General features: G+C 41.1%; 1 protein-coding gene across 1 annotated transcript; it reads left to right on the top strand.

Moving 5' to 3' along the window:
* The first annotated feature begins 3,613 nt into the window (after positions 1 to 3,613).
* LOC120379931 (olfactory receptor 11L1-like) lies at positions 3,614 to 16,600 on the top strand. Its single transcript, XM_039497444.1, has 3 exons — positions 3,614 to 3,725; positions 4,233 to 4,289; positions 15,623 to 16,600. Exon 3 carries the CDS (start codon positions 15,623 to 15,625, stop codon positions 16,598 to 16,600), a length of 978 nt encoding a protein of 325 aa, XP_039353378.1. The 5' UTR covers positions 3,614 to 3,725; positions 4,233 to 4,289.
* Positions 16,601 to 17,285: the final 685 nt, after the last annotated feature.

The following is a 17,285-nucleotide window of genomic DNA, read 5'->3' as shown; positions in this document are numbered from 1 at the left end:
GGCAGACTTTGTTAGACTGACCTCGTGTGGGCCAAAGACAGGCAGTACTCTCTGCTCAGACAAATCAAAATATTTCTTTCTGGATCTCGCTGGAACAAATCTATTGATCAGAGAGGCTGTCCCTACTCCCCAGTCCATGCCACCCTCAGGCTACCTGTCAAGCAGGGGATAACAATGTTGATTTTGCTTGGTTGGATTTGCAGACTCTGACCCTCCCAACACATTTCAGAGGTCACCAAACCACACATGTGAGTATCTCCACTGCCTTCATTGAACCTTTAATTCTTCTTCACCTGGGCTGAATTTTCAAGAAAAAATCAGTAAATAGAAATCAATGTAGCACCTCCATTACCTGTCACTCCCTTGCAGAGTTGTATTGTCTGAGTTTCGAAAACACCAGCCATTGGCTTAACTGTGTTCCCACTGAAGACCACAGGAGTTTTACCATTCAATAGGAGAAGAGGTAGGCCAGTGCTGATTTTGGAAAATTATGCTTTTCTTACTTCTTTCAGTTCTGTTGATCTGTTGGATGAGCAACCACTTGAAAGTACAACTGTTCATATAACCTTGTGAGTTTTGCCATTGACTTAAATTGATCCAGGACTTCACCTTCAATCTATAAGGAACTACTGAGATGTTTTAGTCTGACCCACTGCGTAATACAGACCAGAAAACTTTAGATAACTACACAGTCTGCTTTGTCCCATCAGTCCCTTAATATGTAGAAGATGGAACCAATTCCATCCACTCCTACCTCATCAAGAAAGAATGTCTCTCTTCCTCTACGTCTGCTTCTGCCTCTGAGTAATTAAGTACTGAAGAGGAGCTTTTAAAATTGCTTCAAGACACTGGGGATCTCATGGCCAAAAGAGAGAAGACTGCACTTCCCCATAAGGACATCACCAAGCAAAACCTTGGGAGCCCTGGGGACCTCTCTCCATAACTCAGGTCCAACACAACTTTCATTGACTCTGTGACTGAAAAGCCCTCTGGGACTGAGAGGGGAATTCAACCTTCATGCTGCCTTCAGTCTATGGACTGTGCTTAGAATTTCAAAACCACAGTCAGTAAATGCTAGCCGTAAGAGCATTGTATAGTGGCATACACACTTCCCCATTAGTAACTGACAAAAATAATAATAATAATAATAATAATAATAATAATAATAATCTAAACTGGTTAGGCATCCAGCTCCTATGGAAAGTCAATTGTAATTAGCTGCCTATCTCAAGCTGTATCTATACATCAATCTAAGTTTTGGTAGGCATCCATCCTGGACAATGATCCCCCACTTTCACAGGCCTTGCATGGCAGGCCAGTCCTCGCCCACAGACAACCTGCCAACCTGAAGCATATTCTCACCAGCAACTATATACCACACCATAGTAACTCTAACTCAGGAACCAAGCCATGCAACAAACCTTGATGCCAACTCTGTCCACATAGCTACACCAGCGACACCATCACAGGACCTAACCAGATCAGCCACACCATCACCGGTTCATTCACCTGCACGTCCAACAATGTAATATACACCATTATATGCCAGCAATGCCCCTCTGCTATGTACATCGGCCAAACTGGACAGTCCCTACGTAACAGGATAAATGGACATAAATCAGATATTAGGAATGGCATTATACAAAATTACCAGGATGTGTATGTGCTGCACATGTTTAGATAGATAGATAGATAGATAGATAGATAGATAGATAGATAGATAGATAGATAGAAAAAGATGCATGGGATTGATGGATAGATAGTTATATTCCTTCCATGGATAGGAGGAGATGCTGTGTGTCCCCCAGTGAAGTCTGAGTAAGTTTCCCAGACATGAAGAGAGCTCTGTGCAGCTTGAAAGATTGTCTTTCTCACCAATAGAAGTTGGTCTGATAAAAGATATTATCTCACCCACCTTGTCTCTCTAATATCCTGAGACTGACATGGCCACAACAATACTGCATATATTACCCTTTATGACTGATAGGGAAACTGAGTCACCGAGTGCTGAGGTGACAGTCATAGTCTGTGGCAGAAGAAAGAGTGGAATCTGTGTCTTCAGATACCCATGTGCGGGTCCTAATCCAAATGAACATTCTTCCTCCCTGATTGTCTGTGATGAGCATCTTATGCACCATAGTTGATTCCATAGCAGGTCAAAGAAGGGATCCTGCTACCCATCACACCTGTGCAGCATAATGTTGTTCCATGTCCCACCAGTCACAGCACCCCATACTGCACTCACAGTGCTCAACCTCTAGGAGTCCAGAAAGGAGATCAGAGTGGAAGGAGGCATCATAGTGAGGAAGCAATAACTCACTGGCTGACAATGTATTTTGAGCAGGACATGTCCTGACCCAGGTGTTCAAAATGGTACACTCAGCCCTAGAGTAGATGGACATGAATCATGAAAAATGGTGAGGGCCATCTCCACTTACACAAGATAGAATTAAATAGGGGCTCTACATGCTTCCAGGGCCCACCATCTGGAGAATGCAAATGAATAACTGAGGGAAAGCAGAGCATGTGAAGTATAAAGTAGAAGACTACTGGGAATTGACAATATTCAAGACTCTTTTCATTCAGGTGAGTGAAGAAGGCCCCATGTCCACTGGTCACCCACTCAGACATGGAGGGTCAGAGGCAATTAATTTAGTTGACTATATAAGGTCTTCTGGAGTAGAACTCTCACATTTTGTAATGGAACATGGCTGCGTGTGGATACGAACATCATTTTCTCTCTTATCAACAAAGGGGACTGAATCAAATATCACCTGCAATAAAACCCAGGCCTCTACCACTTGATCTAAAGGAATAACGTCTTTGCATGGGAATCAGTGGTGAATTGTTATACTATTTGAAGGACTGGGTTGCTGTAGTTGCTGTGTCCAGATACCAGGAGATAGGATCTTAGGCAAATAAATGGTGCTTATTTATACTATGGTGCCACATTCACCAGTCAGAGGTCCTACCGATCCACCATAGCAGAGAAATGGAAGCCACCATGGTGGCAGCATATATGACATTTCCATCTGCATTCAGGTATGGGACAAGTTTCTAGAGCTGAACAAAGTCAAACCTGGATGTAAATCTACTACGGGGTGGGGATGGATGAGTTGGGACATGAGGTCAAAATTCAATTGTCTGTGATTCCTTAGGCTGCATCCTGCCTTGTTTGAGTAACCCCATAAACCATGATAGAAGTTTGTCTGAGTCAAAATTCCATGAGTCCCTCAGTGTTTCATATTGATATAAGCTAGGATTTAGGGTGGCCAAACATGCCTGTTGTGGAGACCACATATTGGAGCGGCTCTTTCCAGGCTATGGCGGAATTTAGGGAGACTAACAGCCATCTGGCAAGAGAAGCAACACCTGTTATTGAGGGTGATATATGAAAAAGCACAGAATAACTCCACCCAGATCCTGCCAGGGGCCCAGTTCTTCATGCCTGCCACAGACTACAAGGCGGTTTGAATTATTCATGCATTGTAGGGGAAGGATCACACCCCAAGAATGGCTCAGAGAATGGGGGTGGGGAGAAAATGCTCAGCATTCAGGAGGAGGAAGAGAGTGAGGAAACATCTCCCTTCTCTCCAGCATGCAGGAAGACTGTGGGAGATCCTGAAATGTTGAAGAATAAGAAGTGATAAGTAATGAAGATCCAACTTCATCCAAGATGTTGGAGACCCAGTAGGAATGAATCTGCTTCCTAATGTGAAATTAAGGTAATAAAGTGTCACCTATAGCCATGGTACAATATGCTGGTTACTGTTTTTATCTGTGTCTTTGTGGTGCTTCTTTCCAAAGTCCCAGCAACATGGCACCTTTCTACAGCACAACCACTACAAAGCCATGGCTAGGGAACCATGAGCATATGGTGCCTCTTGGCCGCTTTGTCTGATGACCAAGCGACCCCTCCTCAGCAATTGCAGCCCCCTGTCCATTCTAAAACCCACCCTTGTATCAGATGTTGCAAAAAACCTTGCATCATTCTGGAAGGCTGACCTTTGTCATCATTTGTTACTAAAGGTGGCTCAGATTTCCTGGCAACATCACAGCGAAGTCTCTGTGGGGAGAATTCCCATGTGGTCACCAAAGCAGATATAGGTGATTGCAATGCAGCACGTGGGGAATCATGCTGCATAGGTGACTGTTTGTGTCTGTGCAAGTGCATAAGGCAGGAATTTATATAGGGACATCTCTCTTTTGATGTCATTCTCCTCTCACCCCAGTTTTCTCGCAATGCATCTCTGTTGACTTCAGTGCAGTTATTCCTGATTTATACTGCGGTAAGTGACAGCAGAATTGTTTCCTAATTCACTTCTTTTTTATCTTCATTCATTTCAATGATAACTCAGTTACTATAATGTGAATTTAAGTGTATACATCTCTTATTTATTTACTTGTAATTTATTGATTTTCCCCAAAAAACACACTAAGGGGAGAACAAGAAAAAGCAGAGGAACATAAAGGTAAAGGAATAAGAGGGGAGGAGAGGAAAAAGAAGGGATAAAGTGGGGAAGGGACTGCAAAGGAGAGCAAAAATTCTATTTCCATCCACTGAGGTTTTTAAAAAAAAATTAGTGCTAATATTTTCAAATTTGTCTGAGCTGCCTCTATGCTGAAACATTATCTGCTCTTTCAGCCAAGTCTCTGTGTCAAGCTTCTATTCCTGGAGACATCCCTCTTGCTTCTTCACTAGTAGTTTTTGCACAGATGTAATTCATAAAGTCATGTGTGTTAAAAAGCCTTGAAATGGTTGATAAATTAAAAATTAGACAGTAACAGACTGTGAATCCCAGCGATAAATGAACCTGATGTTATTCTAAATTAAAATCAACGATTCTGCATCACTTCACACTGAGTCAACATTCAATGCTGCAGAGAGTTGTCTGGGGTTATTTGTGCGGAGGTTATGTTGTTGTGTGGGTGGATGTGCTGATTTGTGTGTCTGTGCAGGTTGTGTTGTGTGGGGGTTGATTTGTGTGTGTGTGCGCTACTGTGAGGAGCTTTGTCTGTTTGAGGCTACTGGTTTTGTTGGTTGTGCTGTGGGGATGATTTTGTTGATTTGTGTCTAAGGGGGTTTGAGCTAGGAAATTTGTGTCCATTTGTGTGGATGGCAGCTGGGTCAAGTAATCCCAAAATTCTGTTCACTTTTTTTACTGCCGCTGCACATTGAGTGGATGTTTTCAGAGAACTATCCACAATGATTCCCAGATCTCTTTCTTATGTGGTAACAACTAATTTAGAACCCATCACTTTATATGTGTAGCTGGGATTATGTTTTCCATTACTTTGCATTTATCAACATTGAATTTCATCTGCCATTTTGTTGCCCAGTCACCTAGTTTTGAAAAATCCTTTTGTAGCTCTTCACCGCCTGCTTGGGACTTAACTATTATGAATAGTTTTGTGTCATCTGCAAATTTTGCCACCTCACTGTTTACCCCTTTTCCCAGATTGTTTATGAATATGTTAAATAGGACCGGGCCCTGTACAGACCCCTGGGGGACACCACTATTTACCTCTCTCCATTCTGAAAACTGACCATTTATACCTACTCTTTGTTTCCTATCTTTTAACCAGTTACTGATCCATGAGAGAACCTTCCCTCTTATCCCATGACAGCTTATTTTGCTTAAGAGCCTTTGGTGAGGGTGTGACGTTGCACTCCATATGCTTTATGGAAGTATGCTTATGAATATAACATAACTGGAATATGCTTTATGCTAAATACCCCTTGTATGGTGTCATTAAAAAGCTTGTAATCTACTAAGTGTGTTCATCCTATTTGTTTGCATGTATTATTTCTATATCTGGACTTAGGAGAATAAGATATAAACTTGCATCACTGATGTAAACATATTAGGGAGAGGCCATTAAGGGTGCTCCAGAAACATTCAGTTGTAAATGGCCTTAGTTACTTGAAAGCCTGTGTATGTGTGGGCCAGCCCATAGGGAATGGAGACTATGGGGGTCCTACAGTGACATGTGACCACGTCACCCGATAATGAAATCCATCTTAAACCTGGTACTTTTCTATTTAGAAGGATGGATGGGGAGCCAGGGAGACAAAAGTTTCCCACCTTGTGCCAAAGCTAAGAAAGAGTCCAGTGTGTGAAAGAAGCTTATTGGAACATCTTTGAGGGTGAGATATTACCCGTAATCAGTTTCTTAATGCATGTTTTATTTTATTTTGCTTTGTGACTTACTTTGTTCTGGCTGTTATTATTTGAAACCACTTAAATCCTATTTTATACTTAATAAAATCACTTTTGTTTATTAATAAATCCAGAGTAAGTGACTAATACCTGAGGGAGCAAACAGCTGTGCATATCTCTCTATCAGTGTTATAGAGGGCAAACAATTTATGAGTTTACCTGTATAAGCTTTATATGGAGTAAAATGGACTTATTTGAGGTTTGGATCCCATTGGGAGCTGGGTGTCTGGGTGCTGGAGTTAAAGTCTGCAGCTTTGGGGGCATGGCCCAAACCCTGGATCTGTGTTTCAGCAGGCTAGTGTGTCTGGCTCAACAAGGCAGGGTTCTAGAGTCCCAAGCTGGCAGGGATAATAGGCTCAGAGGCAATTTCAGCACATCAGGTGACAGTCCCAAGGGGATCTCCGTGACCGAATCCATCACAGAGCGACCTCGTCAAAGGCATTCTGAAAATCTAAATACACTATACCCACTGGATCCCCCTTGTCCGCATGCTTGTTGACCCCATCAAAGAATTCTGGTAGACCGGTGAGGCATGATTTCCCTTTACAAAAAACATGTTGACTATTCCCCAACAAATTATGTTCATCTGTGTGTCTGATAATATTGTTCTTTACTATAGTTTCAAACTTATTGCCCAGTACTGAAGTCAGGCTTACCGGCCTGTAATTGCTGAAGTCACCTCTGGAGCCATTTTTAAAAATTGGAATCACATTAGCTATCTTCCAGTCATTTGGTACAGAAGCTGATTTAAATGATAGGTTATAGACGACAGTTAGTAGTCCTGCAATTTCAGATTTGAGTTCCTTCAGAACTCCTGGGTGAATATCATCTTATTATGTTAGTCTTACTACTGTTTAGTTTATCATTTTGTTCCAAAACCTCCTGTTATGAATAGGGGGAACAGTAGCAACCTTTATGTATCCTTGGCAACTGTACTCAATTGCCTTACCTGTAAGGGGCTCAGCAGTTCAAATAACCTAGTTGGCACCTGACCAAAAGGACCAATGAGAAAAGAAGAGACTTTCAATTTGGGGCGGGAGAGGAGGATTTGTTTGTTGTTCTCTTTTGTTGTTCCCTCTCTGAATGGAGGGAGAAACCAAGCAGGTACAACATCTCCTGAAAATATACCCAGTATAATCCATCTAAATCCGCAGAAATTGTAAGTAGGGGCAAGAAAATGCATTAGGTTATCTTTTGATTTACCTTGTGAATTTTCCTATGCTACAGAGGTAGTTTTATTCCCATTTTTGTAACTGTGAAGTTGAGCCCAGAGGGAAACCTCTGTGTTTTAAATCTTTTTATTGTCCTGTAAAGTTACCTTCCATCCTGATTTTTCAGGTGTGATTCTTTTATTTTTTTCTTTATAAAGTTCTTCTTTTAAGAACCCAATTGAATTCAGTGTCCTGAAGACAAAGGGTCTGGTCTGTGCTCACATTGCTAAGGCAACTGGTTGGTAGTTCATTCTCAAGCCTCCCCAGGAAAGGAGGTGAAGGGGCTTGGGGGATATTTTGGGGTAATAGGGATTCCAAGTGACCCTTCCCTGAATTTTTGTGTAAACCACTTGGTGGTGGCAGCAATACCGTCCAAGGACAAGGAAAGGAATTTGTGCTTTGGGGAAATTTTAACCTAAACTATTAGGATATAAGCTTAGGGAGTCTTTTGTGTGGGTCTCCATATCTGTACCCCAGAGTTCAGATTGTGGTGGGGGGGACCCTGACACCTCCTCTAATGACATTTCAATCTGGGACAGTTCCTCATATTTGTCACCTAAAAAGAATGGCTCAGGTTTGTGAATCTTCCTCACATCCTCAACCATGAAGACTAATGCAAATAATTCATTTAGTTTCTCTGCAATGGCCTTATCATCCTTGAATGCTCCTTTATCATCTCAATCATCCACTGGCCCTACTGGTTGTTTAGCAGGCTTCCTGCTTCTGATGTACTTAAAAAATATATTACTTTTTAAGTCTTTGGCTTGCTGTTCTTCAAATTCATGTTTGGTCTTCCTAATTATATTTTTACACTTCATTTGCCAGAGTTTATGTACCTTTCCATTTTCCGCATTAGTATTTAACTTACACTTTTTAAATGATACCTTTTTGCCTCTCACTGATTCTTTTACTTTGTTGTTTAGCCACGGTGGGTTTTTTTTGGTTCTGACATTTTTTTAATTTGTCATCAGAAGCCTTGTGTCTAATAAGTGACAATAGAAATTGGCAAATCCTGTGAGGGCTCTGTTCTATTCTTTGGATTACAGAATATGCCTGTGGCTTTGAAACTGGGACCATTTCAGTCAAGGCAAAAACCTAGATGCAACTGTAACATCCTGGTCCAATTCTCCTCTCTGAATGGACAAAGGACTGCAGTGTTTGAATCCAACAGCTGAATCCCATCTGCTGCTGTCCATCCCTCAATCTGGGTAGTAACTGGTCATCTTTCCTAGCTCTGGTCTCTCAACACCAGGAGTGAGCCATTCACTGTTGGTAGATTTGTCACTGTTTTCCAGATTCAACTTCTCCATCTCCTAAAAAAGGTGATCTCATCCAGAACAATGCTTGCAATCACAAATAAGATTCATGAAAACAACTTGAATTAACAACTGTATGACATATTCCCCAAACTGTCACAGCAACCTTAGCCAAGCAGCCAAGACCTTCAAGATTCTCTTTAATATGGTATCTCTGGGCCAGATATTCAAAGATACCTACGCACGGGTTTAGGTCCATGGATAGTGCCAAGGCTGACTCCACACTCTGGCACTTGGAGTGCAGAAGTTGGGGGCCTGCAAAGATTTTAAAGATTAATACTTGCCATTCCAGGCTTGTATTAAACTCCCAAGGTTACAGCTTCTCTCTGACCTTGTCCTGGTAAACGCTGCCACCACCCAAGTGCAAACTCCTTTTCAGATCCCAGGAAGGTGCACTTGGGAATTCCTCCCTGTGGGTTACCCTCAAGCACTTTCACACAAACCCTCTGGGGAAGAGCTGAGAAAGAAAACAAAGGGAATTAGCTGTTGCCATCAGCTAATTTAACAATATTTGCACAAACCTCTTAGGACACCAAAAATCCAATCCTGTTCTTAAAAAAAGGCAAATGTTATTAAAAACAAAAAGAAAGAAAATGCATCTGGAATGTAGGATTTTGCTAGGTTATAAAAATTAAGCACCAAAAATAGCTTTCTTGGGGGTTCAACTTAAAGGTTACAAGGAAACAAATGCATCTGGGGTTAGCAGAGAAGAGTCCACAATTCTTACAGAAAATAAAAAGAATAACTCTAATCACATCTATCTAAACAGTCCCTGTCCCAATTAATCCTTCTAGGTATGGACAATGAATTTTCATACCTGGTCCAAACTTTACACAGCATTCCAGCTGCCCCCTTCTCTTCAGGCCAGAGAGAGCAACAGAGAGACAAAGGGAAAGCTTTTTTTCCTCATTTTAAAAAGTTCTAGCCTTCCCATTGGCTCTTTTGGTCAGGTGCCCACTCCCTTTTCTTTATCTGGGGGACTTTTTAACCCTTTACAGGTAAAGCAAGAAGCCACCAAGAGGGACTTATAGCTAACTGGCCCGCTGGGTGTCCATAAAAGGAGCTCCCCTCCCAGCTTCATTTATCACAGATAGTTTTCAAAATGTCACCTTTAGGCCCTTTTGAAAATATTCCATGAATATTAGGTGTTACACAGCCGTCAGAAAGAATGGTGCAGGGAAATGAACATGCTATGTTATTCCTTTTAGAAACATAGAAGATTGTGGTTGGAAAAGACCTCAGGAGGTCATCTAGTCCAACCCCCTGCTCAAAGCAGGATCAACACCAACTAAATCATCCCAGCCAGGGCCTTAAAAATCTCTAAGGATGCAGATTCCACCACCTCCTTAGGTAACCCATTCCAGTGCTTCGCCATCCTCCTAGTGAAATAGTGTTTCCTAATATCCAACCTAGGCATCAACCACTGAAACTTGAGACCATTGCTCCTTGTTCTGTCATCTGCCACCACTAAGAACAGTCGAGCTCCATCCCCTTCAGGTAGTTGAAGGCTGCTATCAAATCCCTACTCACTCTTTTCTTCTGAAGACTAAATAAGCCCAGTTCCCTCAGCCTCTCCTCATAAATCATGTGCCCCAGCCCCCTGATTATTTTTGTTTCCCTCCACTAGACTCTCTCCAATTTATCTTCATTCTTTTTGTAGTGGGGGGCGCCCAAAACTGGATGCAATTCTCCAGATGTAGCCAAAACAGTGCCGAATAGAGGGGAATAATCACTTTCCTCATTCTGCTGGCAATGCTCCTACTAATGCAGTCAATATGCCATTAGCTTTCTTGGCAAGAAGGGCACACTGTCAACTCATATCCAGCTTCTCATCCACTGTAACCCCTAGGTCCTTTTCTGCAGAACTGCTGCCTAGCCATTCGGTCCCTAGTCTGTAGCAGTGCATAGGATTCTTCTGTCCTAAGTGCAGGACTCTGCACTTGTCCTTGTTGAAGCTCATCAGATTTCTTTTGGCCCAATCCTCCAATTTGTGTAGTCATTCTGGACCATATCCCTACCCTCCAGTGTATCTACGTATCCCCCCAGCTTAGTGTCATCTGTGAACTTGCTGTAGGAGAGATTTGGGAGATTATATATTTTATATATAAGAACATAAGAATGGCCACACTAGGTCAGATCAAAGGTCCATCTAGCCAAGTAACTGGTCTTCTGAGAGTTGCCAAGTAAACTTCAGATGGAATGAACAAAACTAGTAAACATCAGGTGACCCATCCCCTGACGCCCATTCTCAGCTACTGGCAAACAGAGGCTAGGGACACCTCCCTGCCCATGCTGGCTAATAGCCATTGATGGACCTATCCTCCATGAATTTATCTAGTTCTTTTTGGACCCTGTTATAGTCTTGGCCTTCACAATATCCTCTGGAAAAGCATTCCAGAGGTTGACTGTGCATTGTGTGAAGAAATACTTTTTTTTGTTTGTTTTAAACCTGCTGCTTATTAATTTAATTAAGTAACCCCTAGTTCTTTTTTATATGAAGATGTAAATACCAATTCCCTATTCACTTTCTCAACACTAGTCATGATTTTATAGACCTCTCTCATATCCTCCCTTTGGTCCTCTCTTTTCCAAGCTGAAAAGCTCTAATCTTATTAATCTCTCCTCATATGGATGCTGTTCCAACCCCCTAATAATTTTTGTTGCCCTTTTCTGTATCTTTTCCAATTTCAATATATCTTTTTTTGAGATGAGGCAACCAGATCTGCACTGACTCAAGGTGAGGTCATTCTGATGGGTTGGATCACAGAAACCCCCTTGGGAAGGCCAACTGACATGCCAAAACTATTTCTGCCCCTGCTTTACCTGCCAGCTTGGGAGTCCAGAGCCCTGCCTGGCTGTGCCAGACATGCTTGCTGGCCACAAGCACAGACCTAGGTCTGAACCATGTCCCACAAACTGCAGGCTTAACTGAAAGCAGCTTAAGAAGTGTTCCTGTCTTTAACACTCAGACGCCCAACTCCCAATGGGGTCCAAACCCCAAATAAATCTGTTTTACCCTGTATAAAGCTTATACAGGGTAAACTCATAAATTGTTCACCCTCTATAACACTGATAGATATGCACAGTTGTTTGCCCCCGTGCCTGGTATTAATATACACTCTGAGTTAAATAAAAAGTAAAAGGTGATTTTATTAAATACAGAAAGTAGGATTTAAGTGATTCCAAGTAGTAGCAGACAGAACAAAGTGAATTACCAAGCAAAATAAAATAAAACACGCAAGTCTATGCCTAATACAGTAAGAGAACTGAATACAGATAAAACCTCACCCTCAGAGATCTTCCAGTTAGCTTCCTTTTACAAATGAGTCTCCTTCTAGTCCGGATCCAGCAATCACTCACACCCCCCATGGTTACTGCCCCATGTTCCAGTTTCTTCCAGGTAGCCTCTCCACCCCCAAAGGATATCTCTTGAGCCAGCTGAAGACAAAATGGAGAGGTCTCCCAGGGGTTTAAATAAACTTTCTCTTGTGAGTGGACACCTCTCCCTCCCCCTGTGTAGAATCCTATCTACAAGATGGAGTTGTGGAGTCACATAGGCAAGTCACATGTCCATTCATGACTCAGAATTTACAGGTAGCAGCCATGGATCACATGCTACCATGAACATCCTCAAGTAGACTTCTTATGTGGGTTGGAGTCTTCCAAGATCCACTGTTCATTAAGTATTTCTTGATTGGGCACTTAATTTGCACATTCCTGTCTCAAGAAGCTGACTAAATGCTTTACTAAGGCTACTTAAGATCAAGCAAGTACACAGCCAATATTCAAACTTCGAATACAAAAATGATACACGCATACAAATAGGAGGAATATATTCAGTAGATCATAACCTTTACAGAGATATGTTACATGGCATATGTAGCATAAAACATATTCCAGTTATATATACATTCATAAGCATATTTTCATAAAGCCTTATGGGGTGCAACGTCACAGTCATACCAAGGATTTATATAGAGGCAATATATTTTCTGTCTTATTATCTATCCCTTTCCTAATTTATTCTCAACATTCTGTTAGCTTTTTTGACTCATGACAGATTGAATGGATGTTTTCAGAAATTATCCACAATTTCTCCAAGATTACTTTCTTGAGTGGCAATAGCTAATTTAGGCCCCATAATTTTATATGTATAGCTGGGATTATGTTTTCCAATGTGAATTACTTTACATTTATCAACATTGAATTTCATCTGCCATTTTGGTGCCCCCTCACCCAGTTTTGTACTTTGTACTTCTTCTCAGTCTGCTTTGAATTCACCTATCTTGAGTAGTTTTGTATCATCTGCAGATTTTGCCACCTCAAGATAATTTATGAATAAACTGAACTGTACTGGTCGCAGTACAGATCCCTGGGGGACACCACTATTTACCTCTCTCCATTCTGAAAACTGACTATTTATTCCAACCCCTTCTTTCCTACCTTTTAACCAGTTATTGATCCATGAGAGGACCTTACTTCTTGTCCCATGATAAGCTTACTTTGCTTAAGAGCCTTTGGTGAGGAACCTTGTCAAAGGCTTTCTGAAAATCGAAGGATTGCCTCTGGAGACTTTTTTTAAAAATTGATCTCACATTAGCTATCCTCCAGTCATTTGGTAAGGAAGCTTATTTAAATGATAGGTTACATGCCACATTTAACTATCAGAGGGGTAGCCGTGTTAGTCTGGATCTGTAAAAGAGTCCTGTGGCACCTTATAGACTAACAGGCGTATTGGAGCATGAGCTTTCGTGGGTGAATACCCACTTCATCGGATGCCACATTTAGTAGTTCTGCAATTTCAGACTTGAGTTCCTACAGAACTCTTGGGTGAATACCATCTGATCTTGGTGATTTATTACTGTTTAGATTATCAATTTGTTCCAAAACCTCCTCTAATAACACCTAAATCTGGGACAGTTCCTCAGATTTGTCACCTAAAGAGAATGGCTCAGTTTGGGGAATCTCCCTCACTTCCTCAGCCATGAAGACTGATGCAAACAATTCATTTAGTTTTTTCCACTATGGTCTTATCCCTCTTGAGTGCTCCTTTAGCATCTCCATTGTCCAGTGGCCCTACTGGTTGTTTAGCAGATTTCCTGCTTCTGATGTATTGAACAAATGTTACTTTTTGAGTCTTTGGCTAGCTGTTGTTCAAATTTTTTTATAGCCTTCCTAATTACATTTCTACACTTCACTTGCCAGAGTTTATGCTCCTTTATATTTTCCTCAAGAGGATTTAACTTCTACTTTTTCCAAGGATGCCCTTTTGCCTCTGACTGATTCTTTTACTTTGTTGTTTAGCCACAGTGGCACTTTTTTGGTCCTCTTACTATGTTTTTAAATTTGAGGTATACATTTAATTTAAGCCTCTATTATGGTGTCTTTAAAAAGTTTCCATGCAGATTGGAAAAAATTTGGAAATCTCTGAAAAGAATGTGTTGTCAAACACACAATTTATGCCAGATCTGCAGAAATTGAGGAGCAAATATAAAAGTTTGATGTGACTGTCAGGCATGTTTAGTATCTCTTCCTAGAGTCTATTCAAAGTTATGTGTGGTCTCATAGCAGTATGATTATGCTTAGCAGTGATAAAGCAATCATTATCATAGACCAAAGCAGTTTGTGAAGAACTTCAAAAAGATCTCACAAAACTAAGTGATTGGACAACAAAATGGCAAACGAAATTTAATGTGGATAAATGTAAAGTAATGCACATTGGAAAAAATAACCCCAACTATACATACAACATGATGGGGGGCTAATTTAGCTACAAGAAGTCAGGAAAAAGATCTTGGAGTCATCATGGATAGTTCTCTGAAGATGTCCACGCAGTGTGCAGAGGCGGTCAAAAAAGCAAACAGGATGTTAGGAATCATTAAAAAGGATATAGAGAATAAGACTGAATATATTATTGCCCTTGTATAAATCCATGGTACGCCCACATCTCGAATACTGTGTACAGATGTGGTCTCCTCACCTCAAAAAAGATATTCTAGCACTAGAAAAGGTTCAGAAAAGGGCAACTAAAATGATTAGGGGTTTAGAGAGGGTCCCATATGAGGAAAGATTAAAGAGGCTAGGACTCTTCAGCTTGGAAAAGAGAAGACTAAGGGAGGATATGATAGAGGTATAAACAATCATGAGTGATGTTGAGAAAGTGGATAAGGAAAAGTTATTTACTTGTTCCCATAATACAAGAACTAGGGGTCACCAAATGAAATTAATAGGCAGCAGGTTTAAAACAAATAAAAGGAAGTTCTTCTTCATGCAGCGCACAGTCAACTCGTGGAACTCCTTACCTGAGGAGGTTGTGAAGGCTAGGACTATAACAATGTTTAAAAGGGGACTGGATAAATTCATGGTGGCTAAGTCCATAAATGGCTATTAGCCAGGATGGGTAAGAATGGTGTCCCTAGCCTCTGTTCGTCAGAGGATGGAGATGGATGGCAGGAGAGAGATCACTTGATCATTGCCTGTTAGGTTCACTCCCTCTGGGGCACCTGACATTGGCCACTGTCGGTAGACAGATACTGGGCTAGATGGACCTTTGGTCTGACCCGGTACGGCCTTTCTTATGTTCTTATGTTCTTATATTAAAGAACTTTCTAAGTATCTTTATCTTCATTTTACACAAGAGCAACTCAGCTTATGTAGAGAGCTGATTTCATAAATCTCAATTTACATTAAGAGGATGGTAGGTGGTAACTCTTTCACAGTGGAGGGAAGAGTGCCTCTACCAAGAATGCCTCTACCATCTGGCATCTTGACCCAGTCATTGGGATGGCAACCAGCAGGGGGACACTGGAATTAAAATGTTGACTCCTTTGAATGTTAGACTATAAATTGCAGTATTTGTTTTTATTTCCCGCAGATGAAACCTACTGCAAACAAACAACAAGGAAATGAAACAATCATCACAGAATTCATTCTCCTAGGATTCGGGACACTCACACAACTGCAGATCCTTCTCTTTCTGCTGTCCCTAGTGATCTACATTGTGACCATGGTTGGAAACATCCTCATCATTGCACTAGTTGTGGCTGAGCTGCACCTTCACACCCCTATGTACTTCTTCCTGGGGAACTTGGCCTGCTTGGAGACCTGCTACACCTCCACCATCCTGCCCAGGATGCTGGCCAGTCTCCTGACTGGGGACAGAACCATCTCTGTTAGAGGCTGCATCACACAATTTTATTTCTTTGGTTCTCTGGCAACCACTGAATGTTCTCTCTTATCTATGATGTCTTATGATCGGTATTTAGCGATATGCAAACCCCTGCATTATGCAGCCCTTATGAACAGCAAATTCTGCATCAAGCTAGTGGTTGGGTCTTGGATAAGTGGATTTTCATCTATTGCCATCTTAATATTTATGATGTCACAATTAACATTCTGTGGTGCCAATGAAATTGACCATTTCTTTTGTTATTTAACCCCAATAATAAACCTGACATGCAGCAATACCCACATGGTGGAAGTTACTGCTTTCATACATTCCTCCATATTCACACTGCCTCCATTTCTATTAACACTGGCATCCTATGTTTGTATCATCTCTGCCATCCTGAGAATCCCTTCCACCACTGGGAGGCAAAAAGCCTTTTCCACTTGCTCCTCCCACCTCATTGTCGTGACAATTTTCTATGGGACTCTAGTCATTGTGTATTTGCTATCAAGCTCTGATGCACTAAAAGACCTAAACAAAGTGTTCTCTGTCTTCTATGGAGTCCTGACCCCACTGGTCAATCCCCTTATATACAGTCTGAGAAACCAGGAGGTAAAGGAAGCCTTGAGGAAAGCTCTCCTTAGATTTTTTTTGTCTGACAAGAATATAGATATTTCAAGATAACAGACATATATGTAATGGGGCAATCATTGGGACATGAACTTGCAAAGTCTGACTCATGTGAGTAGCCCTAAATTATCTTAATGTGCCTGTTGAACTAGTGAATATCAGGATAAGGATATTTTGAATTCAAGGACAGATTTTAATGGCACAGTCTGTGTGTTGAGCATCTGTGGTCATGTGATAAATTTGGGGGAGAGGGGTTTTAGCACATCAAGCTAAATTCTGAGATGTACACTGCACCAGCACTCACACTCAAATGTCTGAACAATACTGTATATCATCTCTGAACTTTGATTACTTATAATTTGAGCATGGATGAGTTTGCAAGAAAATATCTTAATTACTTCATGAGAATAAAATATTTTAAAAGGTGTTTTCAGCATTTTAGCGTTAATTTAGCACTGGTCCCCTTCCTGCCTTTTCCCCCGAATGACTTTACAACTGATCTAAAGCATACTGTTCACACTTTCCATAATGTTAAAACTGATTCAAAATATTTATGTAGGCTACGTTTGTAACCATTAGATTTTAATAATGCTAAATTGTTAAGAAAAATTGTCTAATCATTAGATTAGGAATAAATTATGCACATGGCTATGTCAGCAGCTCAGATCACTCTTAAGTGCAGCCATGATGACATCACAGATAAGTCGACCAATCCTCACTCTTCCTTTCCTGACAATTC

This window comes from Mauremys reevesii, linkage group 13 (genome assembly GCF_016161935.1).
Source record: "Mauremys reevesii isolate NIE-2019 linkage group 13, ASM1616193v1, whole genome shotgun sequence".
Lineage (NCBI taxonomy): Eukaryota > Metazoa > Chordata > Testudines > Geoemydidae > Mauremys > Mauremys reevesii.
This window is presented reverse-complemented; position numbering and strand designations above follow the sequence as displayed.